Source organism: Sinocyclocheilus rhinocerous, unplaced genomic scaffold (genome assembly GCF_001515625.1).
Source record: "Sinocyclocheilus rhinocerous isolate Xijiao unplaced genomic scaffold, SAMN03320098_v1.1 scaffold834, whole genome shotgun sequence".
In the NCBI taxonomy this organism is placed as follows: Eukaryota; Metazoa; Chordata; class Actinopteri; order Cypriniformes; family Cyprinidae; genus Sinocyclocheilus; species Sinocyclocheilus rhinocerous.
In genome coordinates, this window is record NW_015645089.1 from 37,759 (window position 1) to 62,000 (window position 24,242).

The 24,242-nt window shown below is 33.2% G+C and overlaps 1 protein-coding gene across 1 annotated transcript in view; it reads right to left on the bottom strand.

The window, feature by feature from the left end:
- Positions 1-24,242, bottom strand: part of fchsd2 (FCH and double SH3 domains 2) — an 89,765-nt gene that overhangs the window by 7,981 nt on the left and 57,542 nt on the right. The window contains exons 9-15 of the mRNA XM_016509236.1: positions 18,517-18,639; positions 17,845-17,940; positions 12,103-12,318; positions 6,798-6,959; positions 3,435-3,569; positions 2,008-2,091; positions 1,011-1,188 (exon numbers count right to left, since the gene is read on the bottom strand). Of these exons, the coding sequence (XP_016364722.1) occupies positions 1,011-1,188; positions 2,008-2,091; positions 3,435-3,569; positions 6,798-6,959; positions 12,103-12,318; positions 17,845-17,940; positions 18,517-18,639 (994 nt within the window). The remainder of the gene's footprint in view (positions 1-1,010; positions 1,189-2,007; positions 2,092-3,434; positions 3,570-6,797; positions 6,960-12,102; positions 12,319-17,844; positions 17,941-18,516; positions 18,640-24,242) is intronic.

Sequence of the window (24,242 nt, forward strand, 5' to 3'; positions counted from 1 at the left end):
TTATTTGTGACCCTGGAGCACAAAACCAGTCTTAAGTCGCTGGGGTATATTTGTAGCAATAACCAAAAATACATTGTATGGGTCGAAATGATCGATTTTTCTTTTATGCCAAAAATCATTAGGATATTAAGTAAAGATCATGTTCCATGAAGATATTTTGTAAATTTCCTACCGTAAATATATCGAAACTCAATTTTTGATTAGTAATATGCATTGCTAAGAAATTCATTTGGACATATTTACAGGCAATTTTCTCAATATTTTGATTTTTTTTGCTCGCTTAGATTCCATATTTTCTAATAGTTGTATCTCGGCCAAATATTGTCCTATCCTAACAAACCATACATTAATGGAAAGCTTATTTATTCAGCTTTCAGATGATGTATAAATCCCAATTTCAGAAAATTGACCCTTATGACTGGTTTTGTGGGCAAGGGTCACATATGTTAAAATGTAATTTATTCCAGTGTTCAACTCTGAATTTTCAGCATCATTACTCCAGTCTTCAGTGTCACATGATCTTCAGAAATCATTCTAATATGCTGATTTACTGCTCAAGAAACATTTCTGATTATTATCAATGTTGAAAACAGTTGTGCAGAAACTTAAAGCGCATTTGTTTGAAATTGAAATCTTTTGTAACATTATAAATGTCTTTTCTGTCACTTTTGATCACTTTTTTGCATCCTTGATGAATAAAATAGTTTCTTTCAGACATGTCCAATCATTTTTTAGACCTTATTTATTTCCAGGCTGATTCCCTGATATTTCCAAGTTCTCCATATTTGTGAGAAACCAGACCATGTCACAAATAACAAAACAAAAACAAAACCTAGTACTACGTCCAAAAAAACACCAACACAGTAGTAGCATGACACATTTTCATTAATAAAGGTCAGAATGAACATTTAGATGCATTGTGACTCACATCATCACCCACCCACACAAACCATCAGCATTCACTCGTCTGTGTGTGTGTGAGTGTGTGTGTGTGTGTGTGTGAGACTCACTGCTGCTGTCTCCGTTGAAGCTGCCTGATGCCAGCTCAGGCTCAGTGGAGTTGCTGGAGGAGTGTGAGCGTGCGTCCAGAGCAGCGAGGGACTGGAGCATGCTCAGGACGCTGTTGGATGTGGGGAACTGCAGGTACTTCTCTGGAACGTAGCCCACCTGACCGGACTTATTCCGCGCCTGGAACCAACCATGACAACATTCAGCAGCAGTCACCCAAACACTTTAATCCAATTTTCTTCATTGATTTTGGGAGAAAAAAATCAGTAATTGATCTAAACATGATAAATCTGTTAAACAGAGCTAAAAGAATAGTCAAATTATTAAAAATAAAAATAATCAATTGATGATAATCACCAAAATATTTAATAATCAAACATGCAAGGACAAAGGCCCACATGGAATCATCACTGACTCCCGCAGAATTCAAACAACCGTCATTCAAACAGTTTGCGAATGGAACTTTCGGAATAACACTGGAATTCAAATGGAGTTTCTGCACTAATTTGGGAGTGAAAAATCACTGGGATGAACCTAAACATAAAAATGTGTTAAAGCTTGCAAGAAATGAAAATTAATTCAAATATTTTTAAATTAATGCTATAGATTGTATTGTGAATGATTCTTATTGTGAAAAGATGTTGCTATTCTGTTCTGCGACTTTAAACAGAGCTAATGAATTCTCAGATTATTTATAATAATAATAATAATAAAAAACAACTAAACTAACAAAAAATGATTAAAACTTATAAACAGGCCCAAACGGAATGCAGCGGAAAGTTCCACAGTTTTCCAAAGAATTCAACCAACTGTCATTCAAAACGTTTGTGTGCAGAACTTTTGGAATAATTGGAATTCGGTGTAAATCTTATTTTTGACACATTACAAGACACACAAAAATCCTTTCCTTCTGTATCTTATTGAATTACAGTCTAATTGAAATAAACTTCAGCAGGTTGTGTTGAACTGCTGAAATAAGCAATGGTTTAAATGGTTTACCTTCACCCAGTCCTCCATGTCTCCATCTTCTATAACCTCCAACATCTCATGCTCATCGATGGTTAGTTCATCGGGCTGAGAGGCCTGAGAGAAAGAGAGAGGTAAAACACTATTGAGCAATGCGAGGTCACCGTGCAGGTTAATATTTTTCGTTTCCCTGACACAACCTTTACAAACAAGAGAATGATGCAGGAAAATGCAGGGGTGCAGCAACCATTTTCACTGACTTCAACACGGTTTAGTAGATAATCATTACAATTTTTAAATATTTTATTTGGCTGCAGAATGACGAATAAGAATAGGAAGCACACACATGACATAATTAATATTCATAAGCCAAGCTGCTGGGCAAGTAGGAGAAAAATGTGACCAACAGAGATTTTGACTTTGACTAATGTTATTGCTAAGCTAATGTTTCCAAATACATTTGAACAATTGCAGGGGGGGCAGAAATTTGAGACTTATCTCAACAAGGTCAACAATGTTAGAAATCAAACAATGCCAAAGTTCATGAACGTTTGATTTTTTCAGATGGTATCATATGCATAAAACATTGAAGAGATGCTGATGAGGTTTATTACATGATATTTATATACTACTACATTACAGTATTTATTCATATTTGAATTCAATTTTTTTAGTCATTTTTTGTGTTTTTGTCATTTCCATACATTTATTTAAATATCTCTATTTAGTTTTAACTTCATTTTCAGGTTTTTGTTTTAGTAATTTTAGTGCTTCAACTTATTTTAATTTAGAACTGAGTACTTCAACTTACCACTTACTAGTACTTCAGCTTATTTCAGTTAGTTGCCAAGGCAACATTTTCAATTCTAGTTTAAGAGTTTGTTTTCTCATCTAATATTCATATTTCATTTTATTTCAGCTTTATTTAAATGAGAACGAAAAAAATTTTAATAGTTTGTTCCTAAGCCCCAGCTAAATGTGTTTTTAAATAAATAAATGTACTTTGACAAATATTTAAATATGAAATATTTATAGTTTATCAATATTATGTATAATTTATAATAAACAATAATAATAATAAAAAAAATATTTTTTTGTTTGTAATAAAAGTTAAATAAAAATAAATTAATACATTATAAACATTTTTCTAATCATAAATTAATATGTATTACTTTATAATATAATTTTATGCATAATTTATTATTAATAATTTATAAATATTTTTGTTTTTATTTATAATAACATGAAATTATATTAAAACATGATTAATATTTATTATAAATTAGATTTGATACTAGTATCAGTTTTTTTAAGTTGACGTTTTTCATCTAATATTTATATTTATATTTTATTTCAATGAACAAAAACTTGTTTTAATAGTTTTAGTTAACAAAATCATAACTGGTCCACACTTTTTAGATAATTCCTAAGCCCGAGTGAAATGAGTCGGTGTCTTTTACCTTGTATGAGTAGAACACCTTGCAGGTGAGTGGGTAGTTCCTCAGGGTTCCTGAAGGACTCGAGCTGCTGTCGTCGTACGTCTCCATGTTCTCTTCTAATTCTTCTCCTTCCTCTCTGTCCAAATCCACCGTGGTCTACAGAGACACCACAATGAGCGTCACGACACGGACAAACAGCACGGCTCACTTGTTGGCTCAGTATTGGTCAATAACCTTCAGAAAGTTTGGCAGAGGGCTTTTTTGTGTGAGAAAATACAACGGCATGCAACAAACAGCTCAACAGACCAAAATTCAATAGGTGTGTGGACTTTACTTAGTATCCGCCCACTCTTATAGGATAATCTCATTGGTCTAGAGAGGATCAGGTGACCATTTTTCTCAGGAGAAAAAACGTGGCAAACAGAAGAATAAAATCATCAACAAAGGACACAGGCAATAGACACTCATACCTTTACAGGTGTTCAATGTGCATCTCACATAACCGGATTTAACTGGGTGCAATACCGGAGGAAAACTGATCCCGTGTCAGTCAGTGAAGGTCAACAGAACTGAATCATGGGACCAGGCGAGGTCATTGTAATCTGGAACCTGTGCTGTGGTGGGTGGAGCCTGATCTACAGACCACGCCCACTGCTGACATAAAACAGCTTGTGACGAGGTAATAAAGATTAGACTGAGTGTGAGAAAGCACTTTGGGGTCACTGTTATCTTAGCCCTATAAAGCCTACTGTATCAAGATTGAAATGGAAATTTCTTAAGGCCTCTAAGTTATCAAAACCTGTGGTACACCCAAGGTCTTCTGATTAACAGCTTTAAATACTTTTTTAGCAAGTAAAATGTCTTTTAGTCCAGCTTGTTCTTCACGGTGAAATCTTTAATGATTTTTATCAAGTAAATGTAAGAATAGCTTTATTGTTTGCAATATTTCAATATTACTGGAATGAAGGTTTACTTGATTTTCTATCCATTGCAACAAAAATCATGTTGAAATGTATCAATAAACGGTTCAATAAACTGCTGCATTAAAAAAAAAAAAGATAAATATATATTTTTTTACTATTATTGAATGTCAGGCTTTACAGGGTTAAAGCCTAATTTCCACAAAGATGTGTGTAAACTATCTATAATAACTTTCTCTTTTCATTTGATATATGCTTTTATCATCTCCTCTCATCCTCACATCCTAAAATATCCTCGTCTGAAAATAAACCGAGGGACTGAGATCAGTTATTCCAGGTTTCCCAAACTCGCATCAGTTGCTGTGGTCTCTTCTCGTCTTTAGCTTTCTTATGTTCTGTTGTAAATCTCTCCGTCTCTGTCTGTGTGCTGCGGGGCGCTGTGAGCTGAATATTAAACCACAGACGGAGGTCAATCTGTCTGTGCTGTGGGCTAAACTCTGCTATGTTATTAATATTTCTGCCGTCTTACCTAAAATCACTCAGTCTTTACAATGACCTTGAGGCTCCGTGCTTCACACTATGTTCGTGTTTTAGCCTCGCAGTACTTCACACTTGTGCTTAACAACACTGCTGCACTGTTCTCATTCTCTACTCAAGTACTATGGAGTATATAAACTTCAACACATATTAGTCAACTTGCAGCACATGATGCTCTTCTAGTCTGCAAAAATTTGCACACCATAGATTTGCTCAACAACCAGACTTTAGGTGAGCAAAAAGTGACAACTAGCTAAAAAAAAAACATTGGCACGTAACAGCAGAAAGGCTTAAGAAAAAAAGACTACTTATATTAAGTTTTATATTAAGCGGTTTGCTTGGCCATTTGTTGTGATAAACAGGAAAGTGTGTCCAGCTGAATTCAATTTGAGTTTTGTATAAGTCGCTTTGGATAAAAGCATTTGCTAAATGACTAAAAGTAAAAGTAAAAGTATATTGTTTATTAATTTAGCAGCTGCATTTAGCCAGAAAAAGAGAGAATAAGATTATTATTTTAATTATTTTGTAAAATAGGAGCTTTTTTTGTAGTATGTGCCTTTGTTTATGGTTGTGGATTACTAAGTGCTTGCAGAAGAGGTGTGTCTTTATATATTTACTCAAAATAAATGTAAAAATATATATTTACAATTCTTAAATATAATAATACATTTTTAAATATAATGAATTATAAACATATGTCTATTTATATATTATAAAATAGTAAAGTAAAAACATGTTTTTAATTGTAATAATATAAATATAATAATAATGATAAAATACCTATCATTTTTAAATATAATTAATATATAAAAAAATGTGTATTTATTAAAAACAAGTTACAAAAAAATATAAATATAATTAAAATATTTATAATATAAACAAAAATATTACAGTATACATACAGGTGCATCTCAATAAATTAGAATGTCGTGGAAAAGTTCATTTATTTCAGTAATTCAACTCAAATTGTGAAACTCGTGTATTAAATAAATTCAATGCACACAGACTGAAGTAGTTTAAGTCTTTGGTTCTTTTAATTGTGATGATTTTGGCTCACATTTAACAAAAAGCCACCAATTCACTATCTCAACAAATTAGAATACTTCATAAGACCAATAAAAAAAAACATTTTTAGTGAATTGTTGGCCTTCTGGAAAGTATGTTCAGACAAGTAGATTCTCTATGGGGTTCAGGTCTGGTGAGTTTGCTGGCCAGTCAAGCACACCAACACCATGGTCATTTAACCAACTTATATTACAATATAATTTTTTTAATACAATAAAAATAATAAGTTGAATATTCATACATTTGAAATATAATAAATATATCATATAAACCTTTTATAATACATAAATAAACAGAAGAGCTGTCCGCATTTCACCAACCACTGTCTCAATCATATTTCTGTGCTTTTTCCCCCTGTTCTGTGCAAAAAATGCCGCAAGATATTCCTCCATTTCATTTGTTGACAATGATCGACTCTTCTGTTACAGTGTGTGTGAGAAAAATGTTTGGGAATAACTATGAAAGTGTGTAAACTGTGCACCAAAAACACGACAGCGTAAGTGGTCAAATGTGCTTTAGCCTTTATAGTGTGTACTTGGCATAAATGGCACTATTCCACCCAGAACTCATAACTCACTGTCACATCTTCTAGCATCTCAAAGGGATTGGGGTCTGTGTGAGTGCATCTGTTGAGTTCAGGAGAACGTTTGTCTGCTGTGATCAAGATTAGTTCTCTCTACTGTTTGTTTAGGCTGGTCTGAAAACAATGGCGCTGACAGAAACAGGAAGGAGCGGGTTGAGGAGGCTGGCAGGACTCTTTTATCAAATGCACGAGAACAAAATCCCACCTCAACTGCATCATTTGAAATGGAAAGTGAGCAATGAAAGTGAGAGAATCTGCATGTAAACTCTTTGATCTCACCGACAGAGAGAGGTCGTGGGTGGTGAGGGGGGGCAGCGAGGCCCAGCGCTCGTTCTCCAGCTCTTCCATCACCTGGTTCAAGGCACTCTTCAGCCACGTGTCCACAGAAACTCCCACCTGCCGCAGGAGGTCCAGACGCGCTTCTGCTTTCAGCTTTAGCGTCTGAAAAACACAAAGACAGACAGTCCTGTTCATACATCTACTGCTTATGAATGAATAACTAATTGTCCAGTGTGGTTCAGTTCAGTCTGGTGTGGTTAATCTTAAGAAAACTAAAACTACTAAAAATCTTTTGTGTTAACGGAAAAGAGCTGAAATAAAATAAAAGTAGTAGCCTTGGCAACTAACCGAAATAAGTGTAAGTACTATAATTACTAAAACTAAAATAAAAATAATTTAGAAATATACATTAAAACAGTTGAAATAAATCTACTGAATATTTTATAATAAATATGTTTATAAATATGTAAGTTGAAGTAGTAAATTACTAAGAGTGAAGTAAAAATAACAAGCCTACAAACAAATATTTAAACAGAAAATTACTAAATTGCTAAATAGAAATATTTCAAAACAAACTAATAAAAAAATTAAAATGAAAACTGAAAATAAAATGAAACAAACTAATTTAAAATAAAGAGAGATAGAAATAAGTTGAAGTACGAAAATGACTAAAACTAAAACTGAAATAAAAATAAATTAAAGATAAATAGAAATATACATTAATATTAATAGTTGAAATAAATCTACTGAATATTTTATAATAAATATGTTTATAAATATGTAAGTGCAAGTAGTAAATTACTAAGAGTGAAGTAAAAATAAATGACTAGCCTACAAACAAATATTTAAATTGAAAATTACTAAATTGCTAAATAGAAATATTTCAAAACTAATAAAAAAATTGTAATGAAAACTGAAAATAAAATGAAACAAACTAATTTAAAATAAAGATAAACAGATAGAAATAAGTTGAAGTATGAAAACTAAAACTGAAATAAAAATAAATGAAAGCTAAATAGAAATATAAAAAGAAAAACGAATAAAAATGACAACAGTACATAATAAAAAGATGAAAACTAATAAAATTCAAACTAAAAATAAAAAACGAAATAAAAGCTCGTCTGTTCATACAAAAGCAACCAAAATTAGAATTATTAAAATATTTTTGTTAATTTCAAAAAGAGCTGAAATAAAATATTTAAAAATAAAAAAATAAAAAAAAATATTACATGTAAAACATGAAGAATGACCATTAAAATATTGCGTTGGAAACTAACTGAAATAAGCTGAAGTACTAAAATGATTAAAATTAAAACTAAAATAAAAATAAACAAAAGCTAAATAGATAGAAAAAACCCCACAAACTAACAGAACTGAAAACTAAAACTGAAATAAAAATAAATGAAAGCTAAATAGAAATATAAAAAGAAAAACGAATAAAAATGACAACAGTACATAATAAAAAGATGAAAACTAATAAAATTCAAACTAAAAATAAAAAACGAAATAAAAGCTTGTCTGTTCATACAAAAGCAACCAAAATTAGAATTAAAATATTTTTGTTAATTTCAAAAAGAGCTGAAATAAAATATTTAAAAATATAAAAAAATATTACATGTAAAACATGAAGAATGACCATTAAAATATTGCGTTGGAAACTAACTGAAATAAGCTGAAGTACTAAAATGATTAAAATTAAAACTAAAATAAAAATAAACAAAAGCTAAATAGACATTAAAAACCCCACAAACTAACAGAACTGACATAAGTGCATAACAAAATTACAAAAAAAAAAAAAGGACAAATACAATTAAAACTACAAATAAAAAAGCAAATTTAAAATAAACAGCTTTACATATACTGTAATTTTCAAGCAACAAATAAGTTGTCCATACAAAAATGTGAAATTATGCCTTGGCAATTAACTGAATTAAAAAAAATGATATATTAAAATTAATAAAACTGGGGGGTGGGAGGAATTAAAGCTAAACAGAAATATAACAACACTCATAAAAAAAGACAAAAGCATATAACAAAATCTTAAAACTAAAATTAAAATCTATAATTCAAAATACCAATAATACTATATTAATATAAAAATATGACTAAAATAACATTGGCTCAGTCCAGGTTGACCAACCTCACTTTCAAAATGCAATTTTGCAGTCACTTTTTGCAATGAAATTGAGTGCTGAAAACCAAAGGGTGTCAGATTGATTCTAAAACAAACTGTGTGTGAATGTAGCTTTAAAACAGGACTGACTGAATGAAAGTAGCCTCTGAAAGCAAAAAGCTGCATTTTAAAAGACAAGTTAACGTCAGACAGAGAAAAACAAACAAGATAAAACTGCTGGGAGCACGAGTGTCCCGTCCCGTCACAATGTCTGGGGTAGCTGTGCTCATTAGACAGGTGAGGCGTCTGATCTCTGAGGATCCTACAGCTGTTTCTCATTATCAGCCAAACTTTCTGAAGACTCATCACTTTCAGTTTAGCCAACAAACAGCTTTCAGAAGCCATTTCAGTGTGGACTCCCTCAGTCATTCATTTCTGTGTAATTCTGACGGAACAAGAAATTTCAAAGGAAATAATTAAAATGCAATTATACTTTTAATATGTGTTGATGAGTAGCCTAAACACAGATTTCTCTGGCACATTGCCTGCTGCCAAATAACAGCTTAACATTTCCAAACGCAACTTTAGGTTTCATTCCTTATTCTGTTTGTTGTGTCTTTGCTGGTTGTCCATTAGTTCTTAATGGGGTTATTAAATATTTAATGGTTTGTAAGAACTAATGGAGAACTACAATTTGGCTTCAAGTGTTCTGAGTTCAAGAGAAAAAACAAAGATGGTGTTTTATCTACAAAATCTAGTCCATTAAATTCTCTGTAATTACTTATTGTCGTTAATTTGTCTCATCCAAAAATGTCAATTCTGTCATCATTAGCTCACTCTCGTATTGTTCCAAACCCATATGACTTCCCAATGAGGAATTTGCACTTATGCATATTCAAATTTGGTGGGATTTTATCAGTTACAAGACATGCAAGAACCAATTTGTTTGGTGTCAATGATGACAAACCAGATAAAATGGTTTGAATGCATGCATGCATAAAACTTGAGAGCATCATTTTTAGGGATTAAAACGTTCAAGTTTAAGCTATTGCATGATTTACGAAGGCTTGGAACATATCACACTTTTATGGTTCATTTATTGTTTGTTATTGCTCTTGGTCATTGAATTATTACATTTATTGAACTTAAATTTATTTATTTCAATTAGTTGCCAAGGCAGCATTTCAAATTTTTCATAAAAAAATACTTTAATTTATTTTAGCTCTTTTTCAGTTAAGGAAAAGGATTTTTAATAGTTTTAAGTTGAAGTACTAAATTACTAAAATTGTAATAAAATACATTAAAGCCAAATAGAAACATTTAAAATACAAACAAATAAAAATAAAGTACAAAATTTTACAACTTAAACCAAAATTAAAATAAAAAAGGGATAAAAATACTAATTAAAAATAAAAATGGATAGAAATACGTTGAAGTTGAATTACTAAAATGACTAAAACTGAAATAATAATAAATTAAAACTAAACCAAAATAATAAAAAAAACTATAAAAATGTCAAAACACTTAACAAAAATTAAAATGAAAACTGAAAATATAAAAGCTAATTAATAGATAGACTGTCCTGTTCATACTTTATATTTACTGTAGTATTTAAGCAGTTACCTACAACAAACCAGTTGTCCATTGTAGCCCAGTGTTGTTATTGTAAACTAAAACTATTAAAAATGTTTTCATTAATGGAAACACAGCTGGACAAAAAAAAAGAAAAAAGAATATAGCATTTTTATGGCTCATTCATCTCTTAATCATTGTATGCTGCCAGGACATGGAAAAGCCATTCAAAATATTCACAGAATTCCTTCTTCAAGGAATAATGAAGTCATATGGGTTTGGAGCCACGTGAGGGTGATTAAACTATGACACAATTGTCATTTTTGGATGACACTTCCTTTAATATATAATCTATAAGAGAGGTCAGAGGCAAGGCCAGCAGAGGGCGCCTCGACTGCTGGATTCATGTGTAAAGACACGGCAGGACATCTTCGAGGAGAAGACACATTGATCAGACAAAGAGACTGACAGCCTGTCTCTGAACAGATCGATAGAGAGAGCTCCGTTTGGAAAGGGAAATGCATGCATTACAGAAAGACAGACAGACATTTGGGACATTATTAAAGGGTTAGTTCACCCAAAAATGAAAATTCTGTCATTAATTACTCACCCTCGTGTTGTTCGAAACCCGTAAGATCGTCGTTCATCTTCGGAACACAATTTAAGATATTTTTGATGAAATCTGAGGGCTCTCTGACCCTCCCATAGACAGCAAGGTAACTACCACGTTCAAGGTCCAGAAAAGTACCAAGATGATCGACAAAGAAGTCCGTGTGACATCAGTGGTTCAACTGTAAAGTTACGAAGCTACGAGAATACGGTCATATTTTACCTCAGAATCAAAAGGAAAAAGAAGACATTTTACAAATTTAGTAACATTGTGACTTTTTCATGATTACTAAGCACATTTCTCTTTCAAACTATTTTGTACATTTTAAAGAAAGTATACTGTTCTACCACTTTTATTTTGATTATTAAATATAATATTGCAATACAAAAAATATTGTATAATATTGTACTGCAACAATTTGGGGCTGGAACTCACCGAAAAGAAAAGAAAAGAACAAATTATAGTAAAATAAATAAAGTAAAAAAAAATTTTTTTTTAAATAAAATAAAATAAAAAAATAAATAAGTAAAGTAAAGTAAAATAAAAATAAAATAGTGAAGTTCACTAAAATAGTAAAACAATTTTTTATTTCTTTTAATTTTGTGGAATTATGTGACCTGGATGGATTTTGAGATTACACCTCCTCCTGTGAAACAGTTTATGTCTTAGTCATCTGTAATTAAATTATTAATTTGCATCTCAACAGAATTTGTATCAAATCCTCAAATGTAAAATATCCAGAATTTGGGGCTGGATCTCACAGAATTGTCATAAAAATAAAATTATATTGTATAATACTATACTGCAATATGCTTTATTGTAGATATAAAAATACTGTATAATTAAGGATTCCTCAAATGTAAAATTTCCAGATTTAGGGTTAATTTCATTTATTTATTTATTTTTTAATTTTGTGGATTCATGTGACATGAACATGATTGTGAAATTAAACCTTAAGTCACATAATTTGTAATTACTATAAAATTATGAATTTGCATCTCGATACTTACAGAAGATTTGTAAGTGTTTAAGTGTGTGTGTTGCTGAGGTTTGTCACAGATGTTGTTTTGGAGTGTAAATGCGTGTGTGTGACATCCAGCGCCTCTCACCCGTTTGTAATGGATGATGTTCTTGTGTTCGCGAGCCACACGTGTGGCCCATTTCCTCGCTTCTTTGTTGAGACTGTGTTCTTCGGTGGTTCCTGTCTCTGATTCCAGCTGTCGACTCTGAAAAACACACACACACACACACACACACACACACACACAGAGAGAGAGAGAACTGGTTACCACAGCAACATACACCTGCCGGAATCACAGGTCTGAGATCAGACTCATTACATTCACAATTAAAAACACAAAAGCACAGATCCAGTGCTGAGAACATTTCAACATCTCTGATATCAGACCTGAAGCACAGGAGGATTTGTTAATCAACTCAAATCAACCAACCTGCTTGGATTAGCAAGAGGTTTAGTGGGAAAAGACGGTTAACAAACGAGGTCTGAGGATTGTGGAGGAAAAAAGATTGCTTGATTCTTCTGTCTAATGATAAGGGATGCAATACAACATAAATCATTTTTTTAAGAGGCGAGTTGAGCCTCATTGTGAAACGTGCATGTACAGTAAAATCTAATGAACTCCTATTTCATTTAGGTTGTTGTTACAAAGTCTTTTCAAATCTCAAGTCTGTCTCTTTCTCAGCATCATTCCAGGTGTCATCCACTAATTATACGTCTCTCCCATGCATTCATCTCTGAGCTTAAACACCTGAAAACAATATGCATTTTAGACAAAAATCTCTTATGAGAGTGTGAAGAAAAATCAACAGGAATCTTTGCTGATCAGTTTATCAGTATACACTAGCATTTAAAAGTTTGGGATTTTTTTCTGATTTTCTAAGGATGCATTAATATAGTCAAAAGTGACAGTAAAGACATTTATAATATTACAAAAGATTTATATTTCAAATAAATGCTGTTCTTTTGAACATTTTTGAACTTATCAGAAAATCCTAAAAAAAACAAACCAAAAAAACGTATCAGTTTCCAAAGAAATATGAAGCAGCACAATTCAACATGGATAATAATCAGAAATGTTTCTTGAGCAGCAAATCAGTATATTAGAATGATTTCTGAAGGATCACGTGACACTGAAGACTGGAGGAATGATGCTGAAAATACAGCTTTGATCACAGAAATAAATTACAGTTGAAAACAGATATTTAAATTGTAATAATATTTCACTTTTTTTTTTTTAATCAAATAAATGCAGCCTTGGTGAGCAGAAGAGACTTCTTTCAAAACATAACATTTTTTTTTGACCAACCCCAAACTTTTGAACAGTAGTGTATGTTACTGTAAAGGTAAATAATCTTCATAATCAAATTAGAATAATTCATCATCTTTTATCAAATTTAAGAACTTTCTCCATCTGTGAAACAACACTTCTTCAACAATCTCTTTTATTTTTCATTGCCTTGATAAATAAATCCCACCCTACATATTCCTTTGGTTGAATATTGCATTTCACTCACAAAAATGTCATTATAAAAATAAAATGGGTTGCAATGCCAAATTCATGTTAACTTTAACCACTGCAGTATATTAAACATTACACATTAAATCAAAATCTCTGTGGTTTTTAGTCCATGCCTTGTCATCTATTTACATTTTACTTATTTTAGAAGTTGACTAAACAAACATTAGAAAGTATGTGTATTTTACTAAAAGACCACTGAGCACTTTTCTAAAAAACAAAAAAGCCCTTTAATCTGACCTGTCTCATATTTATCCTCCAATAGAAAATAGCTACCATATTCTGTTCAATTCTATAAGAACAACACGTGCAAATGGCAGTATCCTGTGAGAAGAGTGGTGTATGATGATCTGACAGCATCGCTGACACTGCATTCTTGCATATGTGAATATTTGAGTCTGACAGCACTGATCAATACAAACTCAATCAGAGCGCTTTAACACAAGCGTCTTCACTCGATATTGCCACATCAATCTGATATCAGCACTGGTCACGGCTGACAAGCGTTTCTCGAAAGGGGAAAAAAATGCATCCAAACATCGCTCTCCTTTTTTACGTCTTGCTGTTTTTCCTCTGGCCGTGACCTTAAACAGATGTGGTGAATGTGTTTGAGGCATGCTGGGTTGCCGAGTCTGCTGGGAAACACATGACAGTCTGCAGGGTCTCCATCTGGATCAGAGGCGCTCACGAAGGCCTAATCAATCCCATGTGCCGCTGCTTCAAACTCTGAGACATGCTTTCTGGGAGAGCGTGATGGAATGCGTATGACTTTGGCGCTTTTATATTATGAAAAATTAACTTGACTAAATAGAAATACCTATCTATCTATCTATCTATCATGTACACATAAATTACAATATTTATTAACATAATATTAATTAATACACGTGTAATACATAAGGTGTAATACACATTAACATCATGCATTTCTTTAAAGCTGCTTTGAAACTGTGTAAAAAAGCATTACACCAAATAAAACTGACTCGACTATAATATAATATAATATAATATAATATAATATAATACAATATAAATTCTGCACTGCTGGTGGCACCCAATACAGAACTGTAAAAATAATGACATTAAAAAAATTACGTTTTCAAACTCCCATCTGCTATTGGTCAGACAAACAGAAAGTACTGGCCTACAGTCAAACCACTGGCTGAGCCAATTGGGCTGCTAGCGGTGCAAACATTACACACTTCACGTTTAAATGTAACAAAAAAAAATCTTAATTTCCATGACGAAATTTCCACAAGTGCACAGGCTTATGTCAGCATGCAAAGAACAACAACAAAAACAACAAGTTGATGATGGCTGCACGAGACTGATGCATGATGGGAAATCAAGTCCAACAGACAGCGTGTACCTGCGCCAGAGTCATTCTCATCACACTGACCGCCGATGGCTCAATGTCCACCAACTTCTGCACAGAGCTCAGAGTCTGAGCCGGAGAGGAGGAAAGATGGGCACACACATACGCGCATATCACACACACACACACACACACACACACATACACATGAGCATATCACACACACACACGAGCATATCACACATACACACACACACACACACACACACACACACCACACACGAGCATATCACACACCACACCACACCACACACACACACACACACGCACGTGCGGTGGGATTAAGAGAGGGTTAGAAACAAACTGTTAGAGGACAGAAAAACAGGGTTAGAAACAGCAAAGCAGTCAGAAAGATGTTTAGAGACGTTAACGCTAGCAAACACAATACATACTATCTACTAGAGCCGTGAGAGAGGACAATCACACTACATGATTCAACACTGAACTACAAGAAGATGGAAGGAAGAGAGAGAAAGATAAAGAGAGCGAGCAAATGCTAACCATACAGTTACTTGGGGAGTGTTTGATAGTGATTAAATGCTGATTGATTAATTGCTGTTAATAATTTAATTGATTAGAACTCAATTAAACTTCATTTAATTGAAGTTTAATTGCAACATATAATCATTGCAGTTAATAGTGTTCACCATCTGTTTGATTACATGTCATTAACTAACTGCATGATTTTTACTGTACATTTCTGCCATATAGACATCAACTTGACATAGTCACCACTGATAAGCTACTACTAAATATAATGTAGAAACTTTAAAATAGATGGCCAAAGATGAAGATTTGATTTAAGTTAATTAATATTACTTTATTAAATAATATATAAAGTAGCATGTTGAGTATTTTACGATCCACACAAAATAAAGTAGTAAAGAGAAACTGCCGAATTTTTTTTATTATTTTTTTTATTTTTTAATTTAGCAGACACTATCCAAAATGACTTTCAAAGCAACAAATCTTAAGGAAGCAATAACATGAGAACAATAAAACTGTAGAAACAGTGTGAAACAGAATAGATTAAAACAGGGAGGAATTTATTAGAGTGAAAGCAAAGAAAAAGTTTTTCATTCTTTTTTTTCTTTTCTTTTTACATTATATTTTTTTTATAATTTTTGTTGTTAACAATAATGAAGGTACTAAAATGAAATTCACACTAAAACGCATTACTAAGCTAATTCCAATACCTTTATTTAAATATATTTAAATTATAGTTAAAAATAGTATAGTAACAATTCATCGATCAGATCATTCATTTTAGTAACTCTACAGCTAATTAATATAATTAATTTAATAAAATATGCTAATTTATCAAAATCTAAAAAAAAAACCAACAACAACTCACAAACAATACTGAGAAAAGCCCTTCAAAAATAGCCTTAACACATTATTATGACAGATGTGTAAACCCTGAACAAGCATTAAACCTTAAATTAAAAACCGAACATTTTACATAAAAAATGGCTTTAGAAGTCAAAATAATTCAATTTCATATTAACAGATGTTCTGGTGTAGATTTAACTGACCAGGCTGGATTGATCACGGACTCACACAAACATGATTTTCATTTAAGCGGTACTTTCAAGCTTGAATTGCTCCGACAGAAGGATAATTGTTTATTACGAAGTTTATGTATAGGTCGGTGGGCACTGTATTAAATTAGCCTGTTAAAATGTCATCAAGTTAGTTGTTATGCCATTAAAGCACACTAAACTGAAATCAAAGTTTCAAATAGGATAGAAGAACGTAGACAGATACAAAGAGGAACGCTATGGCTGAGAGAACATGAACTAAATATCAAACACACTGAAGCATAACGAGAGAACGTTCACAAAACGAGTGGTGATTACAGCCCGAGCAGAGACAGACGAGAGTTTCAACAGCGGGACGTTTCTTCATCACCACAGGAACAAGAAATTCTGTTCCCAGAGACTCTCAGATGCATCAGGCTAAAAATAAAAGGTGATGAAATTTGTGAGTTTTTTCTGCAGAGTTGTGAGATAAGTGTCGATGACGTTGTTAACGCTGAATAAAATCTGAAACGTTTGAACACAATTTAAACCTTTAAATAGAAAGAACAACAGAAAGAAGACCAAGACAGGAAGAAAGAGCGCTGATACGCTAAATAATGAAACCAACTAAAAATAAGATGTTTAGGTGAAAACTGGAGGTAGATTCCCTGCCATAACATGGTATAAACTGAACAAAATGTAATTTGGGATGACAGAGAATTGATATATAGATATTCACAATCTAAAGTGATTTTATGACTAAAACACATTTTTCTGTAAACATACACTACTGTTCAAAAGTTCCAGGTTGGTTTAATGTTCTCACCAAGACTGCATTTATTAAAATACAGCAAAAATTTTAAATACAGTAAAAACAGGAAATATTATTACAATTTATAATATCTATTTTCAACTGTGATATAATTTAAAATGTAATTTATTCCTGTGATCAAAGCTGAATTTTCAGCATCATTACTCCAGTCTTCAGTGTCACATGATCTTCAGAAATCATTCTAATATGCTGATTTGCTGCTCAAGAAACATTTCTGATTATTATCAATGTTGAAAACAGTTGTGCTGCTTCATATTTTTTGTGGAAACTATGATAAATTGCATTTTTCAGGATTCTTTGACGAACAAAATTGAAACCATAACATTATAAATGTCTTTACAGTCACTTTTGATCTATTTAACACCTCCCCGCTGGAAAAAAGTACTAATTTCTTTAAAAAAAAATCTTACTAACTCAAACCTTTTGAACAGTAGTGCATGATTCCTTGATTGCAGTGAAGTTCGTAAACATGCATGCACGAAACTCACTGTATCGCTATCGCTGGGCTGGAACTGGAAGTCTTGTGCTTTGTGAAACACTGGGTTCTCCTGCAGGAACAGCTGCTGGTTGAAGTCCTGCATCACCTGGAGATAAAAAACACAACTAATTAACAAACATATCAAGATGATGCAAGTGTATCTGAAATGCAAAAATGTTCCTTTAAAGGGAGAGTTCACCCAAAAATGGACTTTTTTCCTTTCTTCTTGGAACATGATTTTGACAGATTTTTTTGTGCACAATAAATGTTAACATTCTTCAAAATATCTTTTGTGTTCTGCAGAAGAAAGAATGTCATACAGGTTTGTAATGACATAAGGGTGAGTAAATGATGACAAAATGCTCATTTTTGCGTGAACTATCCCTTTAAGATCTTGTGCAGGAAAGATCCTTGCGTATCTCTCTCTCCCACACACACGCGTCACAATAGTGGTATGTAAAATTAGGCCCCCTTGGGCAGTGAAATAGTGCTCAGACAGATGTGTTTGTCAGCGCAGTGGAGGAATGATGTGTGTGTGTGTGTGTGTGTGTGTGTGTGTGTGAGGAGATTTCTTCATAGGGGAGCCGATAATGAGGCGCTGGCAAAGGGAATCTATTTCTGGGAATGAAGAAGGAAATTGAGAGAGTGATGAAACTAAGAAAGGAGAGAGAGAGAGACTCACTCGACTGGACTTCTCCAGCAGGAACTGGAAGGTGCTGTGGACGGCTTGAAACGCTTCCAACTCGGTCCGACAAAAGGATATCAGATAATCCTTCACATGATCGTATATGTTCCCCTCCAGACCCTAGAGAGAGAGAGACAGACACAGAGAAAGACGAATTACATACTCTGTGTTTGAACTGAAGAAATAACAAATGACCTTGTGCTTTCAGAAAGGGTCAGAGGTACCAAAGAGTGAAACGAGAATGATAGACATACTGAACTAGACAAAAATAGACAAACAGACAGAACAACAAAACAGACAGACAGAATTATGTACAGAAAATGACAGAATGGTTGTCAGAACAATAGAATGACAGATAGGAGGAAAAAGAACAAACAGAATAACAGAACTATAAAAAACAACAACAGAATGATAGAATGACACAGGAAGACAGAACAATAGACAGAAAAATTGTCAACAACAGACAGAATTATGCACAAAAATGACAGAATGGCTGACAGAACAATAGAATGACAGAATGACAGATAGGAAGAAAAATAGATAGAATGACAAATATAAAAAAGAACAACAGAATGATAGAATGACAGACAATAGACAAAAAAAATGACAGAAACATAGAACAATAGGCAGAAAAATATAGAAAAACAATAGAATGATACAAAGAACGATAGATAAAATGACAAAGAATGATAAAAACAGATATGGTAGAATAAGGAAAAACAAAGAATGGTTGACGGAATGAAAGAAATATAAAAAAATATATATGACAGAATATATAAAAAAATATAGAAAAGAACGACAGATAAAATGACAGTGATGGAAGGGATGATAAATAACGGTAGAATGATATGTAAATCAAATTTAAAAGGATAGAAAGATACAAAGAAAAACTGACAGGATGAAATGACAGAGAATTAGATAACCACAGACAGAACAACATGATAGAAATATTGACTGACAAAAAGAATGTCAGACGGAATGATTGAAAAATGACAGATAGCATATACAGAATAACAGAAAATATAGAAAAACGATAGAAGAACCAGAATTAGAAAGCGCTGAACGATAGATGAAATGACAGACAGATACAATAACAAAAAGAACAAGAAACAAAACAACAGAACTATAGAAATAATGATAGGGAATTTAAAACAATAGAAAGTAACAGAAAGATATTAAAAACAATAGACAGAATGACAGAATGAAACAACAGAATGATTAAATGATCGAAAAATGACCAAAACAAAACACAGTGTTTGTATGAGAGACAGAAAGAAGGACAGAACGTCCCGTCGGCCCCCTTGTGGCCAAACGAGCGTCGAACAGACGGACTGTGTGACGCTCGGATCAGAGCAGACTGTTCAAACAGCAGCAGCTGCTGGGAAAGGTTAGCCAGTTCAGATTCCAAGGCCTCGACGTGCAAAAACAAAACTCGAAACCTCTGCTTTCCCCCTCCGTCTCCCTCTCTCCCTCCATGTTCAGCAGCACTGGGAGGGGATGCATTTTGGAAACAGGCTTTGATTTGTACGAGTGAGCTGGAAATGAGACAGACCCGACCACGAGCCGCTCTGTCGGGTTACAGCAGGTGCCGCCGCTGTCAGGAAGCACTTGAGAGTCGTATGCGTGAGAGAGATGGAGAAAGGGAGGCTGTGCTTCCTTCTGATAGGATCATGTCTACCTCCACCCACCACACTCAAACTCTATAACACCCGTGTGTGAGAGCCGTGGACTGAGAGCAACGGGACCAGCTTGCTGTGCTTTTCTAGCCTTTCAAAGTTGCAAGAGATTTTAAAAGGAATACTTCACCCAAAAATGAAAATGCACTCACCATCAGGACATCCAAGATGTAGATGAGTTTGTTTCTTTATCAGATTTGGAGAAATGTAGCATTGCATCACTTGCTCAGCAATGGATGCTCTGCAGTGAATGGGTGCCGTCAGAATGAGAGTCCAAACAGCTGATAAAAACATCACAATAATCCACAAGTAATCCACACCACTCCAGTCCATCAGTTAACAGCTTGTGAAAAGCTGCGTGTTCATTAAGGCATTTTAACTTCAAACTGTTGCTTCCAGCTAAAATGCAAATTCTCTATCCATAATAACTCACATCAAAATGAGACAAATCCACACATATGCACAGACAAATTTATTTGGAACTGTTTTGGATTGCTTTGGTTTGTAAACGGTGCTTGATCTGTGCAGATTTTTCTCCCGATTCAGACCAGATGACTTTTTCACTGGAGAAAGCAATATTTAGCCATTTATAACAAACATGCAGCTTTTCACTTCACAAGACATTAACTGATGGACTGGAGTGGTGTGGATTACTTGTGGATTATTGTGATGTTTTTATCAGCTGTTTGGACTCTCATTCTGACGGCACCCATTCACTGCAGAGGATCAATTTGTGAGCAAGTCAAGTAATGCTACATTTCTGTCCCCAATTTTTTAGGGTGAACTATTCCTTTAAGCTTGCTTGTTTTGTCAAGGCTGTGCATTCACAAACCCTCTGAAAACACACCCAAATGTGTGAAAAACTATAATTCACGTGGCCAGTGGTTATGAGCACACCCGGACGGACGGGAACACATGCATACACACACAACACAGGAAAAGACATAAAGCAAACACACGCATCAGCTGAACAAACACTTCTGCTGCATAATAAATGCTTCACTTTACACCCCAATGCCTCCTGCAGGGAATTAATGAACCCCTCACCACACACACACACACACACACACACACACACACACAAACACACACACAAACAAACACACAGGAAGATTTCTCTAAGACTCGATATGAACCTGTGGTGCACAACGGCCGCCTGCTGGCTATATGCAAGTTATTTTTATACATTTTTATACCAAGTCTATAATGTGAGGATTAAAAGGAAAAAAATAATCTTTAACCTAAATTAAATTAAATCATTATAGTTAGTTATAACGCAAGTTAATATTCAACATTATACACTACCATTCAAAAGACTGTAAGATGTTTTGATATTTCTGAAAGAAGTCTCTTCTGCTCACCAAGGCTGCATTTTTTAAATTAAAAATACAGTAAAACAGTAATAATGTGAAATATTATTACAATTTCAAATAACTGTTTTCTATTTGAATATATTTTAAAATGTAATTGATTCCTGTGATACAAATCTGGATTTTCAGCATCATTACTCCAGTCTTCAGTGTCACATGATCCTTCAGAAATCATTCTAATATGCTGATTTACTGCTCAAGAAACATTTCTTATTAATTTAGAAAATTGTGCTACTTTATATTTTTGTGTGATATATACACTTTTTTTCAGGATACTTTGACCCATTGAATGGTAGTGTAAATAGTAATGATTTAAATAGTTAATTCACTTTCACATCATTTACTCATCCTCATGTTGTTTCAAGCCTATATGATAATAGATATTGGTCAGTAATTGGTCACAAGATGAGGTGAAAGAAAGCCATACAGGTTTGGAACAACATGAGGGTGTGTTAATGATGTCAAAATTGCCATTTTTGGATGTGCTTCTCCCTTTAAGCTTTCAGCAGACATGTAAGTTCTATATAAGCTATATATGTGTGCATTTGGGTGTTTCTAGGGAGGCCACAATTTGTCAGAGTTCAGTAAGTGTCAACTTTCTATAAAAAACAAAGCAGAAGTGTGACACGATGCTGATGGTGTTTGTAGATGATGACTGGTTCACACACAAAAACAGGAATAAGAGCTAAGAATACATGCAAAACACACACATCTGACATGAAGCTGCTCTCACCTCTTTCCTCACATTTACAAGTACAAAACAATACAACAATGACAAACTGCGGGGAAAACCCACGGCCAATCTTGAAAGCAGAAAATCCCCTTTCTTGTTCTTCTGAGGTGCCGTTAAACATTTAAGGCAAAATAAGGACTAAAAGAGAGACTTACTCAAAACAGGACGATGCAATGTGAAATCAGAGGCTTCTTTGCAAAAAACAGTGTTGCAACAGATCTTGCAGTTTAGAAAGTTTGAATTTGTGTTCAATTTAAAGAAATGATTCAAGATTTTTTATGGAAATGTGCATCAAGCTCAAAACAAAAGTTTCAGTTTTCACAAAAATATTTTTGTATCAATGTGCTTTCTTTGTAAAAATAAGTGCACATTGAAAACTACATGGCAAAGAACACTGCAATAAAGTTTTAAAACGATATATTTAAGTGCTGAATGCAGGTCCGATGTTGAATTGCATTACTCTGTGATTGCTGCTTGTAAAATACTAAAAAACCCTGAGGAACAAGCAAAATGAACTTGTAAATTAACCTGATATATATGTGGACCACCAAATTGAGGTTTATAAAGCAGGGGGCGCTACAGAGCAACTGCCACAGACACATGGCGAAATGAACCTGGAAACACTTATGAGGAAAAAATATGCAAGGAAAAGAAAAATTGGAGAAGTCAGGGAAAAAGAAGTCCTTAAATCCGCCCTGACAGCAATGGAATATATATCCAAGAATACATCTGGAAATGTGACTGATGAGACTATTCTCATAATCAAGTCATAGATTTAGAGCTATAGAATATTGACTGTAACCAAGGTTACGGCTCAGCCAATGGGAGATGAGGAGAAGGGCTGTAGAGGGCCGGTCGTTCGGCAGCTGGTGGAGCCTGAAGCGCAGATTCTCCATCTATCAATAATTTAAACCAGATTCTCTCTCTCGCTCTCATTCAGACTGCATTCATATGGCTCGCGGTCAGACACGAAGCGGGTGGAACACAGATGATGTCCTCCAGTAAGAACAGGAGGAGACTAGCAGTTCGGCTCTGGACTCAGTGGAGAAACAAAGCTAATAGTTGCATTATGAGACGTATGAGACCAGATCAAGCGGAAAAATGCAGCTTAAATGCTCGTCTGGTCTGATCATGAGTAAAAGTGCAGGAATACAAGAGAACAATTTAAACAACAGATTAACAATCTGATACAAACTAAAAAAACAAAATGAAATTAACAAAACGGCTGATATGTGCACACCTGTGACCTGTGAAGTTGCTTTAATTAAAAATTAAATTAAATTGAAAGCAAACCAGGATTATTATAGCTAACTAAAACCAAAAACTACAAATACATTTGAACTCAAATAAAATAAAAAACTTGATGTGCTAAAACACCTAAAACTGAAATAAAAATGTAAAAACTATACTGACATAGAAAAAAATTTAAATGACAAAAACAAAAAATGACTAAAAACAAACAAACAAAAATACTAGAACTGTAACTAAAATGAAAACAGAAAATATATAAAAAAATTCAAAATATTAATAAAAAACTACAACAGTATATCAGTGATACATTAAAACAAAATAAAATAACAAAATAAGATTACAAAAAAAACAATTATAAACAAATAGTCTTCATATAGAAAATCTATAAAACCTATACAAATTACATTTCCAAATTTACATTTTAAAGGTCTTTCTAATGACATCTTACTAAATTAATTTTCCAAAAAAATAAATTAAAATTAAAGCTGCTGCCTAATGGTGCTTTGGATAAAAGCATCTGTTAAATGAATAAATGTAAATGCAAGTTGCTTGGGAACTGTAAATAGAGTTACACTAATACACCATACTAATTGATGAAATTTTTTTTTATTGTTAATTATATATATATATACAGTATATATATATATATATATATATATACACACACACACATATATATATATGTATGTATCT